Here is a 16,123-nt window from a genome sequence, read left to right as displayed (position 1 = left end):
GCTTTGCACTTAATAAATTTTTAAATTTTGTCATGTTTTGACAGTGCCATTTTAAAAGGCGAGATTTGAGAAACGGCTTTACAGTCAGTGTGTTGTGCTTGACAGATCATCACAGAAGTGCCAGCCAACCCAGAGACCCACAACACCAAGTATGACCTGGAGGAGACCCTTATTACCCACTGTAAACTGGAGGAGACCCTTATTACCCACTGTAAACTGGAGGAGACCTACACCACCAAGGCTGATCTGCAGGAGATCTACACCACCAAGGCTGATCTGCAGGAGACCTACACCACCAAGGCTGATCTGCAGGAGACCTACACCACCAAGGCTGATCTGCAGGAGACCTACACCACCAAGACTGATCTGCAGGAGACCTACACCACCAAGGCTGATCTGCAGGAGACCTGTACCACCATGGCTGACCTGGAGGAGACCACCTCCACCAAGACTGATCTGGAGGAGACCCATATCACCCAGTCTGACCTGGTACATATGTTCACTCATGTCTAAACCACTGGGAAAAAAACATGTTTGTCAATGTCTGCCTGCTTGTATGCATTTAGTGGCTGCCACATGATTGGCTGATTTAAATATTTGCATCAATAAACTGGTGTACAGGTCTAACAGTGAGTGTATTCACAAATATGATGAAACTAAGCCCTATATCTGTGCTCTTTCAGAACTCAATCATGATGGAACTGAAAGAAAAGATGCGAACGCTGCAGACAGAGAAGTTAGCGCTACAGCTGAGGGACATGCAGCATGACTGCAATGTGAAAGAGATGAAGGAGGAGTTCACTCAGGAGACCAAGGCTATGCGGCAACAGATCATGGTCAGCCGAAAGGATGAGCTAACGTTCGCCAACATTTTAAAACTTCTTTTCTGTTCGCCACAAAACGTTAGCTAACTATTTTTAAAATTAGTGTGCTGCCGTGAACGGAAGTGGCTGCCAACGGAGAGAACAAAAGTCAACGATTATTTGGCAGTTATAATGCACTTTAATCAATGTTAATATTTGTTCTTACCTTAAAAAAGACATCACAGATAAGCAACTAATCAGCTAGCTGACATTGTTAAATCTAAGCTGCATCCATTTTTGTTCAAAATGCGTTGGTGACGAACTAAATGGAATGCTAATTTCAAATAGTTCAACAGTAACTGTTGTCTGCGAACGTAGTTCCCCCTGGAACATTCGCTGTCCTAAAGGCACGTCTGATCGCTGCGTCAAGCCTCACAGCACAATTATACAAGACCGTCCCTATTGATGCCACTGCCGTAAACACAAAGTCTTTTTTATTGTTGCTGACCTGATCGTCTCGCTTTAATCTCCCTGTAGGATCTTGAGGCAGAAAAGGAGGAGTTGGTGTCGGAACACGACAAGACTTTGGAAGCAGTGGGGCAAATGTTGGAGGATTTAAGTAAGAACTGGTTATCAGTAATTAAATAAAGCCACCAACACCTTTTCAATGGTACTCTATTCAGGACAATTACTTTTGTGAAAACTTTTTTTTATATTTTGAAACCCGAATTTAAGGACTGTCAACACAGGGTGAGTCACCATGTCAGTGAGCCTTTTTCAATGATAGGAAGGGATTTTAACAATGTTTTAACCCAAAAATCTTACCTATTGTACCTTTAAGAGTGATGTTGCATGTGGTCATATTTCGTATGTGTGAATTTGCCTGTATGGATTTCATACATGCACTTGTTTTTTTGTACGGTTTAATGTCGCTCGACTTTGGTAGTCAGATATATTTTGCTAGCCATCTCTGAGTGTGCAGCTCTGTGACCATCCCTCCTTTGCAGACTCGACCATGCACGAGAAGCTATGGCAGGGGAATGTAGCCTCACATTTGCTGCAGGAGGAGCTGGAGGAGTGCAGGCAGCAGCTGCAGGGTGCGGAGACCGGTCATAAGCGAGAGATAGAGCAGCTCACCAGCGCCTACGAGTCCAGACTGGAGCAGCTCACCAGCTCCTACGAGTTCAGACTGGAGGAGCACCGGCACCAGCTTCAGCAGGTGGGGTTAGCCTAGTTTGCCAGGCTGCTAATGGAGAGGAGTGTAAGGGTGATGAACCCAACCCCTTTCAGGATGCAACAAGTATTTTCAAATCGGTCACATTCCACACAGTGTAGACGGGGCCCAGGGGAACACACCGTATTTTAAAAACGGTCACATTCCACACAGTGTAGATAGTCACATCGAGGATGTGAATAGTCACATGTCAATTCAGTCAGTCCAGGAGCTAGCTCAGAAAGCACTCTTCTACATTACACATTCAACAAGCATGCATATTTGTGTAAACATTTGATTTCTGTGTAAAATATTAACATTTAATTTTGAATGTAGCCATTTGATGTGAAGGTAAAAGGCACAATTGGGTGGAGATTAGTTATGGTACCAGACCAGATGAAGGTCTTTCTGACCTGAATCTACGCCCTGCTTGTCTCATTCCGGCCCCAGTGCAAGGACAAGGCGCGGCAGCAGAAGATGGAGTACGAGCTCATGATGAAGATGACGGCGGAGGATGGTGACAAAGAGATCATGGCCATACGATGCAAGTACGAGGCCAAGTTAAAAATCCTGAGGGACCTGAACGCCCAGTACAAGGATGAAGCCTGGATCATGAAGGAACGGGTATGGCAACCGAGCAAACCGCCTTTGCTTTGAGTGGTTAAGAAAAGTTATGGAACTTTAAAGGTTATGGAAGGTTGCTATCGTTTTATATGTACTGTAGATACATGTGGGTTATGGGTGTTTGTGAAGCAAATGAGTACATCTGTTTGGCTGCATCCTAGTTATTAGGTAAAACCTGACTAATGTGGCCAACTGACATAGAGATGAGGTGCGTTCAAGACAGCGAACGCGCACGGCAAACTAAGTTTGCAGCAAACCCTGAGTGTTGAACGATTTTAAATGAACATTCCATTTAGTGCGACACCATTTTGAATACAAATGGAGGCGACTTAGATTTAACAATGCTAGCTCACATATTCGTTGCTTAGGCTACAAATATTACATTGATTAAAGTGTATTATAACAGCCAAATAATTGTCAACTTTTGTTCTCTCCTTGTCTTTCCCGTCGCCGCACTACCTTTTAAAACAGTTAGCTAACATTCACCTAGAACAGAAAAAAGTTTGAATATGTTTGTGAACATATGCTAATGTTTGCGAACATGAACACACCTCAGGTAATAACTGACTAGTGTGGCCAAGTGACACAGAGCTGTTTAAGACTTATGTTGCATTCCAGGTGAACTCGGAAACTCATACTGTAGCTCCAACTTGGGAGGTAGGAGCGTTCCCATGGTTCCCAACTGTTAATAACATGACGGTTGGCCAGAAACTGTCACTAGCGCTGGTGCTTTCTGAACATACACTGTTCCTTGGGATCAGAAAAATTATGTAGGAGTTGACTTTGGTTTCACTGTCATTGTGTAGCTATACTGTCAATCGAGCTGTTTTAAATGACGTCAGTGTCCTGTTACTTGGCAACTCATATAAGCACCTTATAAATGTGGAGTGAATTTTGTCCCTGTAGGTTGAGCGCCTGGAGGAAAACAATAGTAAAAAGAAAAACAAGGAGATTGAGAAACTTGAGGCAGAGGTGAAGAAGAACCTGAATATCATTAGCAATCTGGAAAATGACGTCTTGGGCCTGAAACAACAGATTATGTTGAGGAATGAAAACATTGAGGAAAAAGTGAGTTTATTTTCAGAGGACATCCATCAAACTCCCATTCCATCTTCAAACAGAATCCAATAGCATACAATCAAACAAATCTGAAAATGTTTGAGGAGCAGAACTTTTACATTGTGTGTCGAGAAATATAAAGGCCTTTCTCTCTGCAGGAAATTCTGATTTCTGAAATGAGGGAGAGGAACACTGGCCTGCAAAGCATGAAATTCATTCTGGACAACCGCGTTAAAGAACTGACAACGCAGATCGATCCCAAAGAGGAAATAATCAAAGAGCTGAAGGAACAGATAGGAAAGGTAAAGACATCCGTCCGATTTGGTTTCCTTTTTTGTTTTCCATATTTTCCATTTTTCGCAAAATAAAATATAGCTTGGCTACCATAGGTTAGGGGTTAAAACCTCAGCGAATGGAGAACATAGAGCTTGTTATTTTATAGCCTACAGTCAATGATTGTAACCAATGAGAAAACACATCTATAGTTACGCTCAAATTTTCCTACAGCAAAGCACTTAACTGTTTCTCTTACCTAAGATAAACATCTAAGGGTTTATATGCAACACCCTGAGGTAATTCCCTTAACTAAGGGGAAATCAACCCTGAAGTGTCAGAGTTAAGGAAAACAAACAGGTGTTTTATGCAACTGGGCAAAAGACGTAATCTGTGCTTGTCTCAGAGAGAGAATGCTCTTGTTGCTTATGGATGTATACTTTCGAGATCCACGTTTAAATGGCCTTTGCAAACTTTAGATGATTAAATGTATTTGATTTGTAGATGGAGGAGGAACTGATCGAGTCCAGCGAGCAAAATTCCTGGAAGGAGAGAAGCATCGCAGACCTCAAACTGAAGCTGAACGCCAAAGACAAGGATATGCGGAAAAAAATGGAGAGGGTGCGTACCAGACCTGGAGGCTAATATATCACACAGAGCAGTGGTCTACTGCAGGGGGATAGACCCTGTGTATCACACTGACCAGGAGCCTACTGTAAGGGCATAACCCCAGTGTGTCACTGATCTGGGGCCTACCATAATGGTTGGTTGGCATTTTTTAAATATCGTGCCTTCATCCAAAGCGCTGAACAATTGTTCTCATTCACCCATTCATACACACACTCACACACCAATGGCGATTAGCTGCCATTCAAGGCACCAACCTGCTCGTCAGGAGTTTTTGGTGGTGAGGTGTCTTGCTCAGGGACACTTCAACACACCCAGGGTGGAATCGAACCGGCAACCCTCCAACTGCCATATGACTGCTCTTACTGCCTGAGCCAATGTCGCCCCATAGTCGTAATAATTACTGTATATTAATCTGGCCCAGGGGTTGCTCATGTGGGAAAGTCATGCAAATCACACTAACCATGGACCCACTAATACTGAATAAGAGGGCCTACTACAAGGGGATAATCCCTGTATTTTACTCTGATAAACCACTGGTCTGACCTGTTTTCGACAGGTAACCTCATCCATTACCCTCGTTCTCTTTGCAGGCATGCGATACAAGTACTGTGGTGAAAAGATTCAAGGCTGACCTCCTTAGCTGTGTGGGCTTCATACAGGATCCCAAGAGGCTGAAAGAAAGTGTGCTTCAGATGCATGCGCGGTACATACGGCAGTCTGATGTGAGTATTACATTACAGGCATTTGGCAGATGCTCTTATCCAGAGCGACATACAATGATAAGAGTAAGAGTAAGATGCATGTAGCTGTAAGTGACACCTACATAACCTCATATGTAAATGGTTGGCATTTATATAGCGCCTTTATCCAAAGCACTGCACAATTGATGCTTCTCATTCACCCATTCATATACACACTCACACACCAACAGCGATTGGCTGCCATGCAAGGCACCAACCAGCTCATCAGGAGAATTTGGGGGTTAGGTATCTTGCTCAGGGACACTTCGACACCCCCAGGGCGGGATTGAACCAGCAACCCTCCAAATGCCAGACGACTTACTGCCTGAGCCAATGTCTCCCCCTCATCCCTCATAAGCATTTCTTAGCAAACACAAATAGTTTTCCAAATGTGATGCACTAGAAAATATGTTCAGGTACATTAATATCAATCAGAAAAGGAACGCAAATCTTCAGTGTTGAGGTGCAGTCAGTCAGGTGATTTGAGGTCTCAAATTATTGTTAACTCGAAAATGACGTTTATGACACGTTCAGGAAGATCTCCTGCGGCAGGACCTGGGCAAGCTGAGACACGGCCGCGAGGAGGTCGATGTTGCCAGGAACATGGTGAAGTCTCTCCAGAGGAAACTGGCCAAAGAGACTGAGTTCCACAGCACTCAAAGATTCAAACTGATACAAGTAAGGGAGGTCATTTTATGACATATACTGTTAACCAAGGTTGGAAATGGCTCTCCTATTGCTTAGGATAAAAGCGTATGCTAAATACAGTATGATGTTCTGTAATGTAACGTATAGCAGTTTGAGCCGTTGAGCCGGGTCTACCGACAAGAGAAAGAGGTTAATACACTGAATGGAATCCACCAAGAGGAGGCTTTCTCCCAGGATGGAATGATTCACATGCCTGTGATCTTAGCTCTCTGCATTCATTGGCACTTTTGGCATTTTTAAGAGATGTTTTATGATTGAAATGATGACAGCTGATCAACTCAGCTATGTGTTTAAAGTGGTTAATCAGCCAGCAGTTAAAACCCTGAGACTCGGACACCTTGTACACTCCTTTAGGTCATGGAATACACTGAATGCAAGTGAACCTGGCCTCCTTCGGGAGTTATGAAAACAAGATCGTGTTGACAGATTTAGAATGTGTCATACAGTCAATATTGTGCTTGGTTGTTGCCTTCGTGCAGGAAAATTCCACCTTGATCAAAGAGCTCAACGATTTCATAAGAGCGCTGAAGGACTCTCAAGATAAAGTCCACGATTATGAGAACCAGTTGTCAGTTTACAGGAGGAAGAAGCCATCCAATTCCTCTGGCACCAAAGGTATGTCTTCCTTTTGCACTCATCACCTTCCTTTTGTTGGTTTGAAGAACAAACTCCCACACTGTAAAACACTTCAAACAAGACCCAATTATGAGGGTCTTTATTTCTGCAGAAAGAGTACAAAAAGGCATTATGAACAGCCATCCTCCCAGCCATGGCCTATGATATATTGGTTTCTGAGACAGATGGTTAGTCAGTCAGCCTGGATTGGATGGGAAATTACAAGCACTTTCAATTAGGACAGAGTACATCTTTTAATATAACCTGTAAAATAAAATGCAACAATGTGCATTAAAGCACGCTAATCCATAGGTGCAATTTACAGAGGGAAGGGGAGGGGGGGGCGTGTCCACTGCACTGTTACAGACAGCGGTAATGTACACTTAACATAAAGTTTCTCATCTGCACTGAAGGTACCCATGCACCCCCTGCCCCCCTGCACGTTTGAAACTGAAATGATGTGTTCACCATTCACCCATTCTGGATGATGCACAGCCGCCATTTTGTATGATGCCCAGAGCAGCCATTTTGTATGATGCCCAGAGCAGCCATTTTGTATGATGACCAGGGCAGCCATTTTGTATGATGCCCAGAGCAGCCATTTTGTATGATGACCAGGGCAGCCATTTTGTATGATGACCAGGGCAGCCATTTTGTATGATGCCCAGAGCAGCCATTTTGTAGCAAAATGCTGTCAGCTGTGGTGCAGGGGGCAACTCACTGTATATGCCTGAAACAAGCTGTTCTTTCCCTAGGGCCAGGGTCTACTTCATCCCCGCGTGGGCCACACAGTCTGGCGACCAATCTCACCCGTAAGGAGGTAGCGCAGAGGTTGATTCCCTGGCAGCGTGCTTAGATCGAACGGCTCCAACAGATCCTCAACCCAACAGGGAAGTGTTCACCAATAACTATCCACAACACCCTCTCACCTACTAAAATACCCTCTTTTAGCCCACCAATACCTACCCACAACACCCTCTCACCTACTAAAATACCCTCTTTTAGCCCACCAATACCTACCCACAGCACCCTCTCACCTACTAATAGACCCTCTTTTGTCCTGTAAGGTGGCTTTGGAGTCACCTTGATTCAGAAAGTCAGAAGTTTACATACACCTGAGCCAAATCCATTTAAATTCAGTTTTTCACAGTTCCTGACATTTAATCCTGGTAAACATTCCCTGTCTTAGGTCAGTTAGGATCACAACTTTATTTTAAGAATGTGTAATGTCAAATAGTAGTAATAATAGTAGAGAGAATAATTTATTTCAGCTTTTATTCATATCATATCATATTCCCAATGATTTAATCGTGTTCACCAATCGTGTTAATCGTGTTAATCGTGTTCACCAATGACTATCCACAACACCCTCTCACCTACTAAAATACCCACTTTTAGCCTATTGTAAAACCTCACGCTAACCCAATGACGGAATTTAGCGAGGGCCGTAGGGGGTTTTGCATGCTTGCCCTTCTGCTGTTACTGGAAGAATATTAGTAGGGTTTAATAGTAATGACCGCTATGCAGAGAGTCTAGATCAGCTAATGAATAAACCACGTTACAAAGACAGTAGTACCACTCTGCCTTCCGCTCTTTACTGGTCTGGGCTGACCAAGAATCTCCACAGTAGGGTCAATACATCTACCTTCGTTATCTGACTCCATTTCAGATATAATTTAGAAATTTGGGTTTGAAACATACGCAACCTCGGGAGTGATTACACTCGACTCGTACCTGCGCCACCATTACTCAATATATGCTCCCGGGATTAGCATTTATTGCTGAAATCTCAGTTCGGCGGAGAACTCAGAGGCTGAGGGTCTAGCCAACACAATACATGCACTACACTGACATGATAGTTGCGAGCCCAGGTCGGCGTACATTAAATGGGCTCCTTAGAGCTAATTTGACAGGAACCAGCGTCGTAATGCCTATGGGTTCCCTTCACACCAAATTACAAGAGCCATGCACCACCAATCCTTTAATGGGCCGAACTTGACGGCCTCTCAGCTTAGAACTACCACGAATAATACAAAGCCACTGATCAGTCGGTCTCTGGTCTAGATCATTCCCCTGAGTATTCAGTTGTAATTTAGGCTGAAAAGGTACAAGATGAATTAGAGTCATGGAGATCACGCAATTTACAAACAAAATAGTTTATTCGCAGACAGGTAGTTTATTAGCTTTAGAATTCCAATAGTCAATTACAGATACACAAATTAAGAATAGAGATAGAGTAAATCATCATACCTAGCCTGCGTTGGCTACACACAAACAAAGAGTAGAACATGCAGGGTGTGGGAAGCCGATTACGATCTTCCGCTGCTACACATACATACATACATACATACACAAGACATGTTGTGTGGGAAGATCGTATTCGACTGTAATCGGCTTCCCATACTCTGCATGTTCTACTCTGTGTTTGTGTGTAGCCAACTAGGTATGATGATTTACTCGATCTCTATTCTTAATTTGTGTATCTGTAATTGACTATTGGAATTCTAAAGCTAATAAACTGGTGGCTAAAGACCGACTGATCAGCGGCTTGGTACATTCGTGGTAGTTCTAAGCTGAGAGGCCGTCAAGTTCGGCCCATAAAAGGATTGGTGGTGCATGGCTCTTGTAATTTGGTGCGAAGGGAACCCTCTGGGCATTACGACGCTGGTTCCTGTCAAGTTAATTCTAAGGAGCCCATTTAATGTACGCTGACCTGGGCTTGCAACTAATATTGGCAGTGTTTTGCATGGATTGTGTTGGCTAGACCCTCGGCCTCTGAGTTCTCCGCCGAACTGAGATTTCAGCAATAATGCTAATCCCGGGAGCATATATCGAGTAATGGTGGCGCAGGTAAGAGTCGAGTGTAATCACTCCCGAGGTTCGCATATGTTTCAAACCCAAATTTCTAAATTATATCTTAAATGGAGTCAGATAACAAAGGTAAATGTATTGACCCTACTGTGGAGATTCTAGGACAGCCCAGACCAGTAAAGAGCAGAAGGCAGAGTGGTACTACATGGTTTATTCACTAGCTGATCTAGACTCTCCGCATTACAATTTAATCCTACTAACATTCTTCCAGCAACACCAGAAGAACAAGCACGCAACACCCCCTTCGGCCCTCGCCAAATTCCGTCATTGGGTTAGCGTGGGGTTTTACACCACCAATACCTACCCACAGCACCCTCTCACCTACTAATAGACGCTCTTTTGTCCTGTAAGGTGGCTTTGGAGCCTTGATTCAGAAGTTTACATACACCTTAGCCAAATCCATTTAAATTCAGTTAATGGACTATAAAGCCTGATGCAAGAAAGCGCGCTTTGCTTTTCCATTGTTTGGGTGTGTAGGGCCAGAATGTTTCTATACAATGACTGTTGCAGATGCTACTAACGACACGGCTTTACAGTCCATTCATATTTTATTTTTACACCGAATGTGAATGTCATAGCTGAATGTTATCGTTTCAGACAACGCAACCAGCGCCCAGGTGAAACTACAGATCAGTGTGTTGCCGTTTTAAAAGAGCTAGTTAAAACGTGTCAGTCTGGGGCTATAGGAGAGGAGATGATTCGGGACCAACTAGTTGAGAAGACGAATTGAGCGTGCATAAGGGAGCGATCACTACTGGAGGCGCAATTGACCCTACTGAAAGCTGTGATGATAGCTCGCCAGATTGAAACTGTGTTGCACTAACGTTGCACATTACTTTAGCCTCTGCCTCTATCGTCTCAGTTTCACTCTGGTTATCCTGAGCTGCACTTTGTTTCAATGTCCAATTAATACTATATTTATTAATGCTTTGGTTTTTTTCAGATTTTTTCCCTTTTTCTCCCAATTTGGAAGCCAATTATATCCTATCTAATTCAATTTGTATCAGGTAAACTATCATCAAGACTTCAATCAGGTAAAATATCATCACGGCTTCAATCTGGTAAGCTATCGTCACAATAGGGGCGACATGGCTCAGGCAGTAAGAGTAGTCGTCTGGCAGTCGGAGGGTTGTCCGTTCGGCCCCCCGCCCAGGCTGTGTCGAAGTGTCCCTGAGCAAGACACCTAACCCCCAAATGCTCCTGACGAGCTGGTCGGCGCCTTGCATGGCAGCCAATCGCCGTTGGTGTGTGAGTGTGTGTATGAATGGGTGAATGAGAAGCATCAATTGTACAGCGCTTTGGATAAAGGCGCTATATAAATGCCAACCATTTTTACAATTTAAATCTGGTGAGCTGTCATCACAGCTTTCAGTAGGGTCAATTGCACCTCTAGTAGTGATCGCTCCCTTATGTGCGCTGAATTCGTCTTCTCAACTAGTTTGACCCGAATCATCTCCTCTCCCGTAGCCCCAGACTGACGCGTTGTAACTAGCTCTTTTAAAACGGCAACAAAGTGACCTGTAGTTTCACCTGGGTGCTGGATGCGTTGTTTGAAACGATAGCGTTCAGCTACGACGTTCGTTTTCGGTGTAAAAATTAAATACTAATGGACTGTAAAGCCGTGTCGTAAGTATCATCTGCAACAGTCATTGTATAGAAACATTCTGGCCCTTACATCACAGAAATCCGTTTCAGAAATCGCCCCTAAACCGTTTCCAAACGTGTTTATGCCTTCAATGGTAGCGGCAGTTCTCCGAAATTTTGTAGATTTAGCTAAGGTGTATGTGAACTTCCGACTTGAGTCAGGTAAGTAGTACTTTAAGATTATACGCATTTCTCATTTCAACAGCTGTTACCACTGTTACCTGCAGGCTCTTGGGGAGTTGGGAGGCTTCTTGGTTTGCTCATGACTGTTTTTCTGTTTCTCTGTCCTAGTTATGCTGCAGCTGGAAACTCCTGGAGGGGTTTGATGCTCCCCACTCCCACCGATGGGGCAACTGCCCCCTTACCCGAGTCACACCGAGGCCTGCTGTCTCTCCCCAGTGTGTTCACCACTCCACTCTTCTAACTGGGGTCTCTTTCCCCGGTCTTCCCGGCCCCAGTGCAAGGACAAGTCGTAGCAGATGGAGTACGAGACCAAGTTAAAAGATGAGGGGGAGATGAGCACTCAGTACAAGGATGAAGCTGGCATTGTGAAGGAAAAGGTATGCCAAGCTACGAAACCGCCTTTGCTTTGAGTGGTTAAGAAAAGTTATGGAATGTTAAGGAAGGATATGGAAGGTTAAGGAAGTTGTCTTATTATGTCGATACATATAAAACAACCCATTTATGGTTGTTGCCTTCAGGCAGGATGTCTCCACCTTGATCAAAGAGCTCAATGATTTTAGAAGACTAGAAGAATGATTTTAGTCTGTCAAGATAAAGTCTATGATTACAAGAACCAGTTGTGAGTATACAGGAGGAAGAAGGCACCCAGTTCCCCTGGCACAGACGGCATTTATACCTGTTGCCCTTGCCCTCATCACCTTCCGTTTGTTGGTTTGAGGAAGGAAATCCACCCTTTTCTTCAGTAAAACACTTCACTTCAAACAACATCCAATTATAAGGGTCTTTATTTCTGCAGAAAGAGTACAAAAGGGCATTATGTACAGCCATCCTCCCAGGGAGGCTGTGCCACTGTGTGCCAGTACCAAGGACACCCACCTCATTAGATAGAACATAACATTATCCTTCTTGTCTCATGGAAATAATTATTTTGTATGATGCGCAGAGCAGCCATTTTGTATGATGCACAGCAGCCATTTTGTATGATGCACAGCAGCCATTTTGTAGACATTTTGCAGCTGTGGTGCAGGGGGCAACTCGCTGTATATGCCTGAAACGGGCTGTTCTTTCCCTAGTGCCAGAGTCTACTTCGTCCCCGCGTAGGCCACGCAGTCCGGCGACCACACTCACCCCCGAGAAGGAAGCACAGAGGATGATTCACCGGCAGCGCGCTGAGATCGAGCTCCTTCGCCAACAGATCCTCGAACCAAACAGGGAATCTGTAATGCTGGGGGGAACAGAAGAACCAAAAGCAGACAGGGGTGCAGAAAAAATGGCAGGTTTAATTGCAAACGCAGGGGCAGACAGAGCTGAGTCAAGAAACAGGCCAGAGGTTAATACACTGAATGGAATCCACCAAGAGGAGGCTTTCTCCCAGGGTGGAATGATTCACATGCCTGTTATCTTAGCTCTCTGCATTCATTGGCACTTTTGGCATTTTTAAGAGATGTTTTATGATTGAAATGATGACGTTTTCAGAATGACAGCTGATCGACTCAGCTATGTGTTTAAAGTGGTTAATCAACCAGCAGTTAAAACCCTGAGACTCGGACACCTTGTACACTCCTTTAGGTCATGGAATACACTGAATGCAAGTGAACCTGGCCTCCTTCGGGAGTTATGAAAGCAAGATCGGTGTTGACAGATTTAGAATGTGTCGTACAGTCAATATTGTGCTTGTTGTTGCTTTCGTGCAGGAAAATTCCACCTTGATCAAAGAGCTCAATGATTTCATAAGAGCGCTGAAGGACTCTCAAGATAAAGTCCATGATTATGAGAACCAGTTGTCAGTTTACAGTAGGAAGAAGCCATCCAATTCCTCTGGCACCTTTTGCACTCATCACCTTCCTTTTGTTGGTTTGAAGAACAAACTCCCACACTGTAAAACACTTCAGACAAGATCCAATTATGAGGGTCTTTATTTCTGCAGAAAGAGTACAAAAAGGCATTATGTACAGCCATCCTCCCAGCCATGGCCTATGATATATTGGTTTCTGAGACAGATGGTTACTCAGTCAGCCTGGATTGGATGGGAAATTACAAGCACTTTCAATTAGGACAGAGTACATCTTTTAATATAACCTGTAAAATAAAATGCAACAATATGCATTAAAGCACGCTAATCCATAGGTGCAATTTACAGAGGGAAGGGGAGGGGGGGGCGTGTCCACTGCACTGTTACAGACAGCGGTAATGTACACTTAACATAAAGTTTCTCATCTGCACTGAAGGTACCCATGCACCCCCTGCCCCCCTGCACGTTTGAAACTGAAATGATGTGTTCACCATTCACCCATTCTGGATGATGCACAGCCGCCATTTTGTATGATGCCCAGAGCAGCCATTTTGTATGATGCCCAGAGCAGCCATTTTGTATGATGACCAGGGCAGCCATTTTGTATGATGACCAGGGCAGCCATTTTGTATGATGACCAGGGCAGCCATTTTGTATGATGCCCAGAGCAGCCATTTTGTAGCAAAATGCTGTCAGCTGTGGTGCAGGGGGCAACTCGCTGTATATGCCTGAAACAAGCTGTTCTTTCCCTAGAGTGCACTTAGTCCCCGCGTAGGACACGCAGTCCGGCGACCACACTCACCCCCGAGAAGGAAGCACAGAGGATGATTCACCGGCAGCGCGCTGAGATCTAGTAAACATTAAGACTCAGACATCACGGGGGAAGACGAGTGCAATGAATATAAACAGAACACCAGACATGAATATGAAAAATAATAAACTACAAGAATAATGACAATAAACAATGATAAACTAACACAGGACAGTGTAAATGACGTTGTATGAATGAATTACTTGTTCGTGAATGACTTGGTGTAAACCGGATGTTGATACGGGATGTTGTTTTCATATAAAGGCGGGTAGAGCGGAAAGCGTGGTATACGGAGGTTGAGAGAGAGAGAGAGAGAGAGAGAGGGAAAGCTTACCGTTATTATTCTACAGCTGGTCAAGGGCGCACACGGTAATTTAAACTTTTGTTGTACATCACATCATCATAATCCCTTTATTTGTTATGTAAATGAAGCGAAATCGTGTGTGGTGTGAAACTTTTATGCTGTATGTTAACGTTTGTAAATGCTTACTTTGAGATGCATGAGCTAGCTAGTTGTAGACTACTAGCGCACGTTCTTTCAGCTCGTAGGCTACTCACTATAAAATGAATATGCTATTGAGCTATTATTGAAAATATGCATTGAAATGATGTACTTTTGTCTCTTAGTTTTCACGTTGTTCCAACTGAGTTCAAAGAAGAATAAATGCTCAAGAAAACATCAGTATGAAGCGTGGACTCAATGATTGACCAGGCGTGTAGTTACAGTGAAAACGTGGCCTAAACTCCATCCTGAGGTGCTACAACTCCTGCAGTGGACTTCAGGTTTCAGCGTGCAGCTCTGCTTCAACTCCTGCAGTGGACTCCAGGTTCAGCGTGCAGTTCTGCTTCAACGCCTGCATTGGACTTCAGGTTTCAGCGTGCAGCTCTGCTTCAAATTCTGCGGTGGACTTCAGGTTTCAGCATGCAGCTCTGCTTCAACCCCTGCAGTTGACTTCAGGTTTCAGCGTGCAGCTTTGCTTCAACGGCTGCAGTGCACTTCAGGTTTCAGTGTGCAGCTCTGCTATCTTAAGGTCAGACTATACAATCTTAAAGTGCATTCTCAGGCAATTGATGGATAGTCCCACGATAAGTTAAAAGGAAATAGCCTGGTGAAAGTAAAGGTATTAGCTTAAAGTGTTAAGTCTAAAGTGTCATCATATTTACGGTAAAGGATTTAAGCAAAGTGTTATGCTGTCACATATTGCAATGTCTGTGTTTGTAATGTCATTTCTCACTACAAGTGTTTAACCTGAGCAAAAATGTCAGCGCACGGTAACTTGCCAAATGAGCTAGGAGATGAGCTAGTTAGACAGACTGATTCTCTGCACCAAGAGGTAGACCTATTGGAGGAGTCAGATACTGGGCTCAAGCTAGATGAGCATAATTCAGCTGCAGCAAAGGTAGATGTAAGAAGGAAGTCTTCTCGTGAGAGACGCTTGACACCAAAGATGCTGGAGTTGACAGAGCAACAATCAGTTCATAGAGAAAGGAAGTTCTACTCAGAGTATGAGAAATGGAAAATCCATGTTAGGGAAATCCGTTTAACACTAAAGCATGAATGCTCTGATAGTGACTTGTGTGAGATGATGGATTCTATTGAGAAGCTTGATTCAATAGCTAAAGTAGAATATGATAATCTACGAGACCATTCATCACCCTCTCAGGAAGTGTGGAGAAAGATCGATGCATGCTCAGCTGTAACAGCAGATCTATTACAATTAATGAGAGTACGCCTAACTGAAGTAGGAGAGGAATTTGATGCTGAAGCTGAAAAGCCAAGGCTACGTTTGCTACTTGACAGGGACTATGCTAGGTCCGTATATGGATCCACAGCTTCCAGATCCACTGCACTCAGCAGCTCCAAACCTCCCTCAGAGACATCAAACATATCAGCCAAGAGAACTGAGACGGCAGCTCAGTTAGCTGCGAAGAAAGTTGAATTTGAAAGAGAAGCCATTATTGATACACAGCGTCAACAGCTGAAAAGACTTGAACAACAAAGAGATCTTGAGGTTATGGAAGCCAAGCTTAAAGTGTACATTGAGGAAGAGTCAAAGGGAAATAGTCACAGATGTAGCCCAGCATCCAGCGATGTGATAGATCCTCGTCCCGTTGGCTCCCATGCAAAATGTCAGGAAGCTCCAATAAATCTAGCAA

General features: G+C 43.9%; 1 protein-coding gene across 3 annotated transcripts; it reads left to right on the top strand.

The window, feature by feature from the left end:
• Positions 1-379: 379 nt before the first annotated feature.
• Positions 380-14,648, top strand: LOC133122779 (cilia- and flagella-associated protein 57-like). 3 transcript variants are annotated; one of them, XM_061232933.1, is made up of 12 exons: positions 380-489; positions 684-836; positions 1,341-1,422; positions 1,811-2,022; positions 2,467-2,640; positions 3,547-3,708; positions 3,858-4,001; positions 4,477-4,593; positions 5,193-5,324; positions 5,877-6,020; positions 6,530-6,665; positions 13,909-14,648. In XM_061232933.1, the coding sequence occupies exons 1-12, from the start codon at positions 418-420 to the stop codon at positions 13,917-13,919; spliced, it is 1,539 nt and encodes a 512-aa protein (XP_061088917.1). In that variant the 5' UTR covers positions 380-417; the 3' UTR covers positions 13,920-14,648. The 3 variants fall into 3 exon arrangements, with proteins under 3 accessions (XP_061088917.1, XP_061088916.1, XP_061088918.1); XM_061232932.1 differs by lacking the exon at positions 13,909-14,648 and adding an exon at positions 7,421-8,065; XM_061232934.1 differs by lacking the exons at positions 380-489; positions 684-836; positions 13,909-14,648 and adding an exon at positions 7,421-8,065 and having other exon boundaries at positions 1,404-1,553.
• Positions 14,649-16,123: the final 1,475 nt, after the last annotated feature.

This window comes from Conger conger, chromosome 2 (genome assembly GCF_963514075.1).
Source record: "Conger conger chromosome 2, fConCon1.1, whole genome shotgun sequence".
Taxonomy (NCBI): domain Eukaryota; kingdom Metazoa; phylum Chordata; class Actinopteri; order Anguilliformes; family Congridae; genus Conger; species Conger conger.
This window is presented reverse-complemented; position numbering and strand designations above follow the sequence as displayed.

Excerpts from the sequence above, each read along its gene's own strand:
- LOC133122779 (XM_061232932.1), top strand. The coding sequence starts at position 418 with ATGGCTGACCTGGAGGAGACCACCTCCACCAAGACTGATCTGGAGGAG. Across the intron at positions 490-683 it reads ATATCACCCAGTCTGACCTG|AACTCAATCATGATGGAACT; the intron begins GTACATATGTTC and ends GTGCTCTTTCAG. Across the intron at positions 6,021-6,529 it reads AAAGATTCAAACTGATACAA|GAAAATTCCACCTTGATCAA; the intron begins GTAAGGGAGGTC and ends GCCTTCGTGCAG.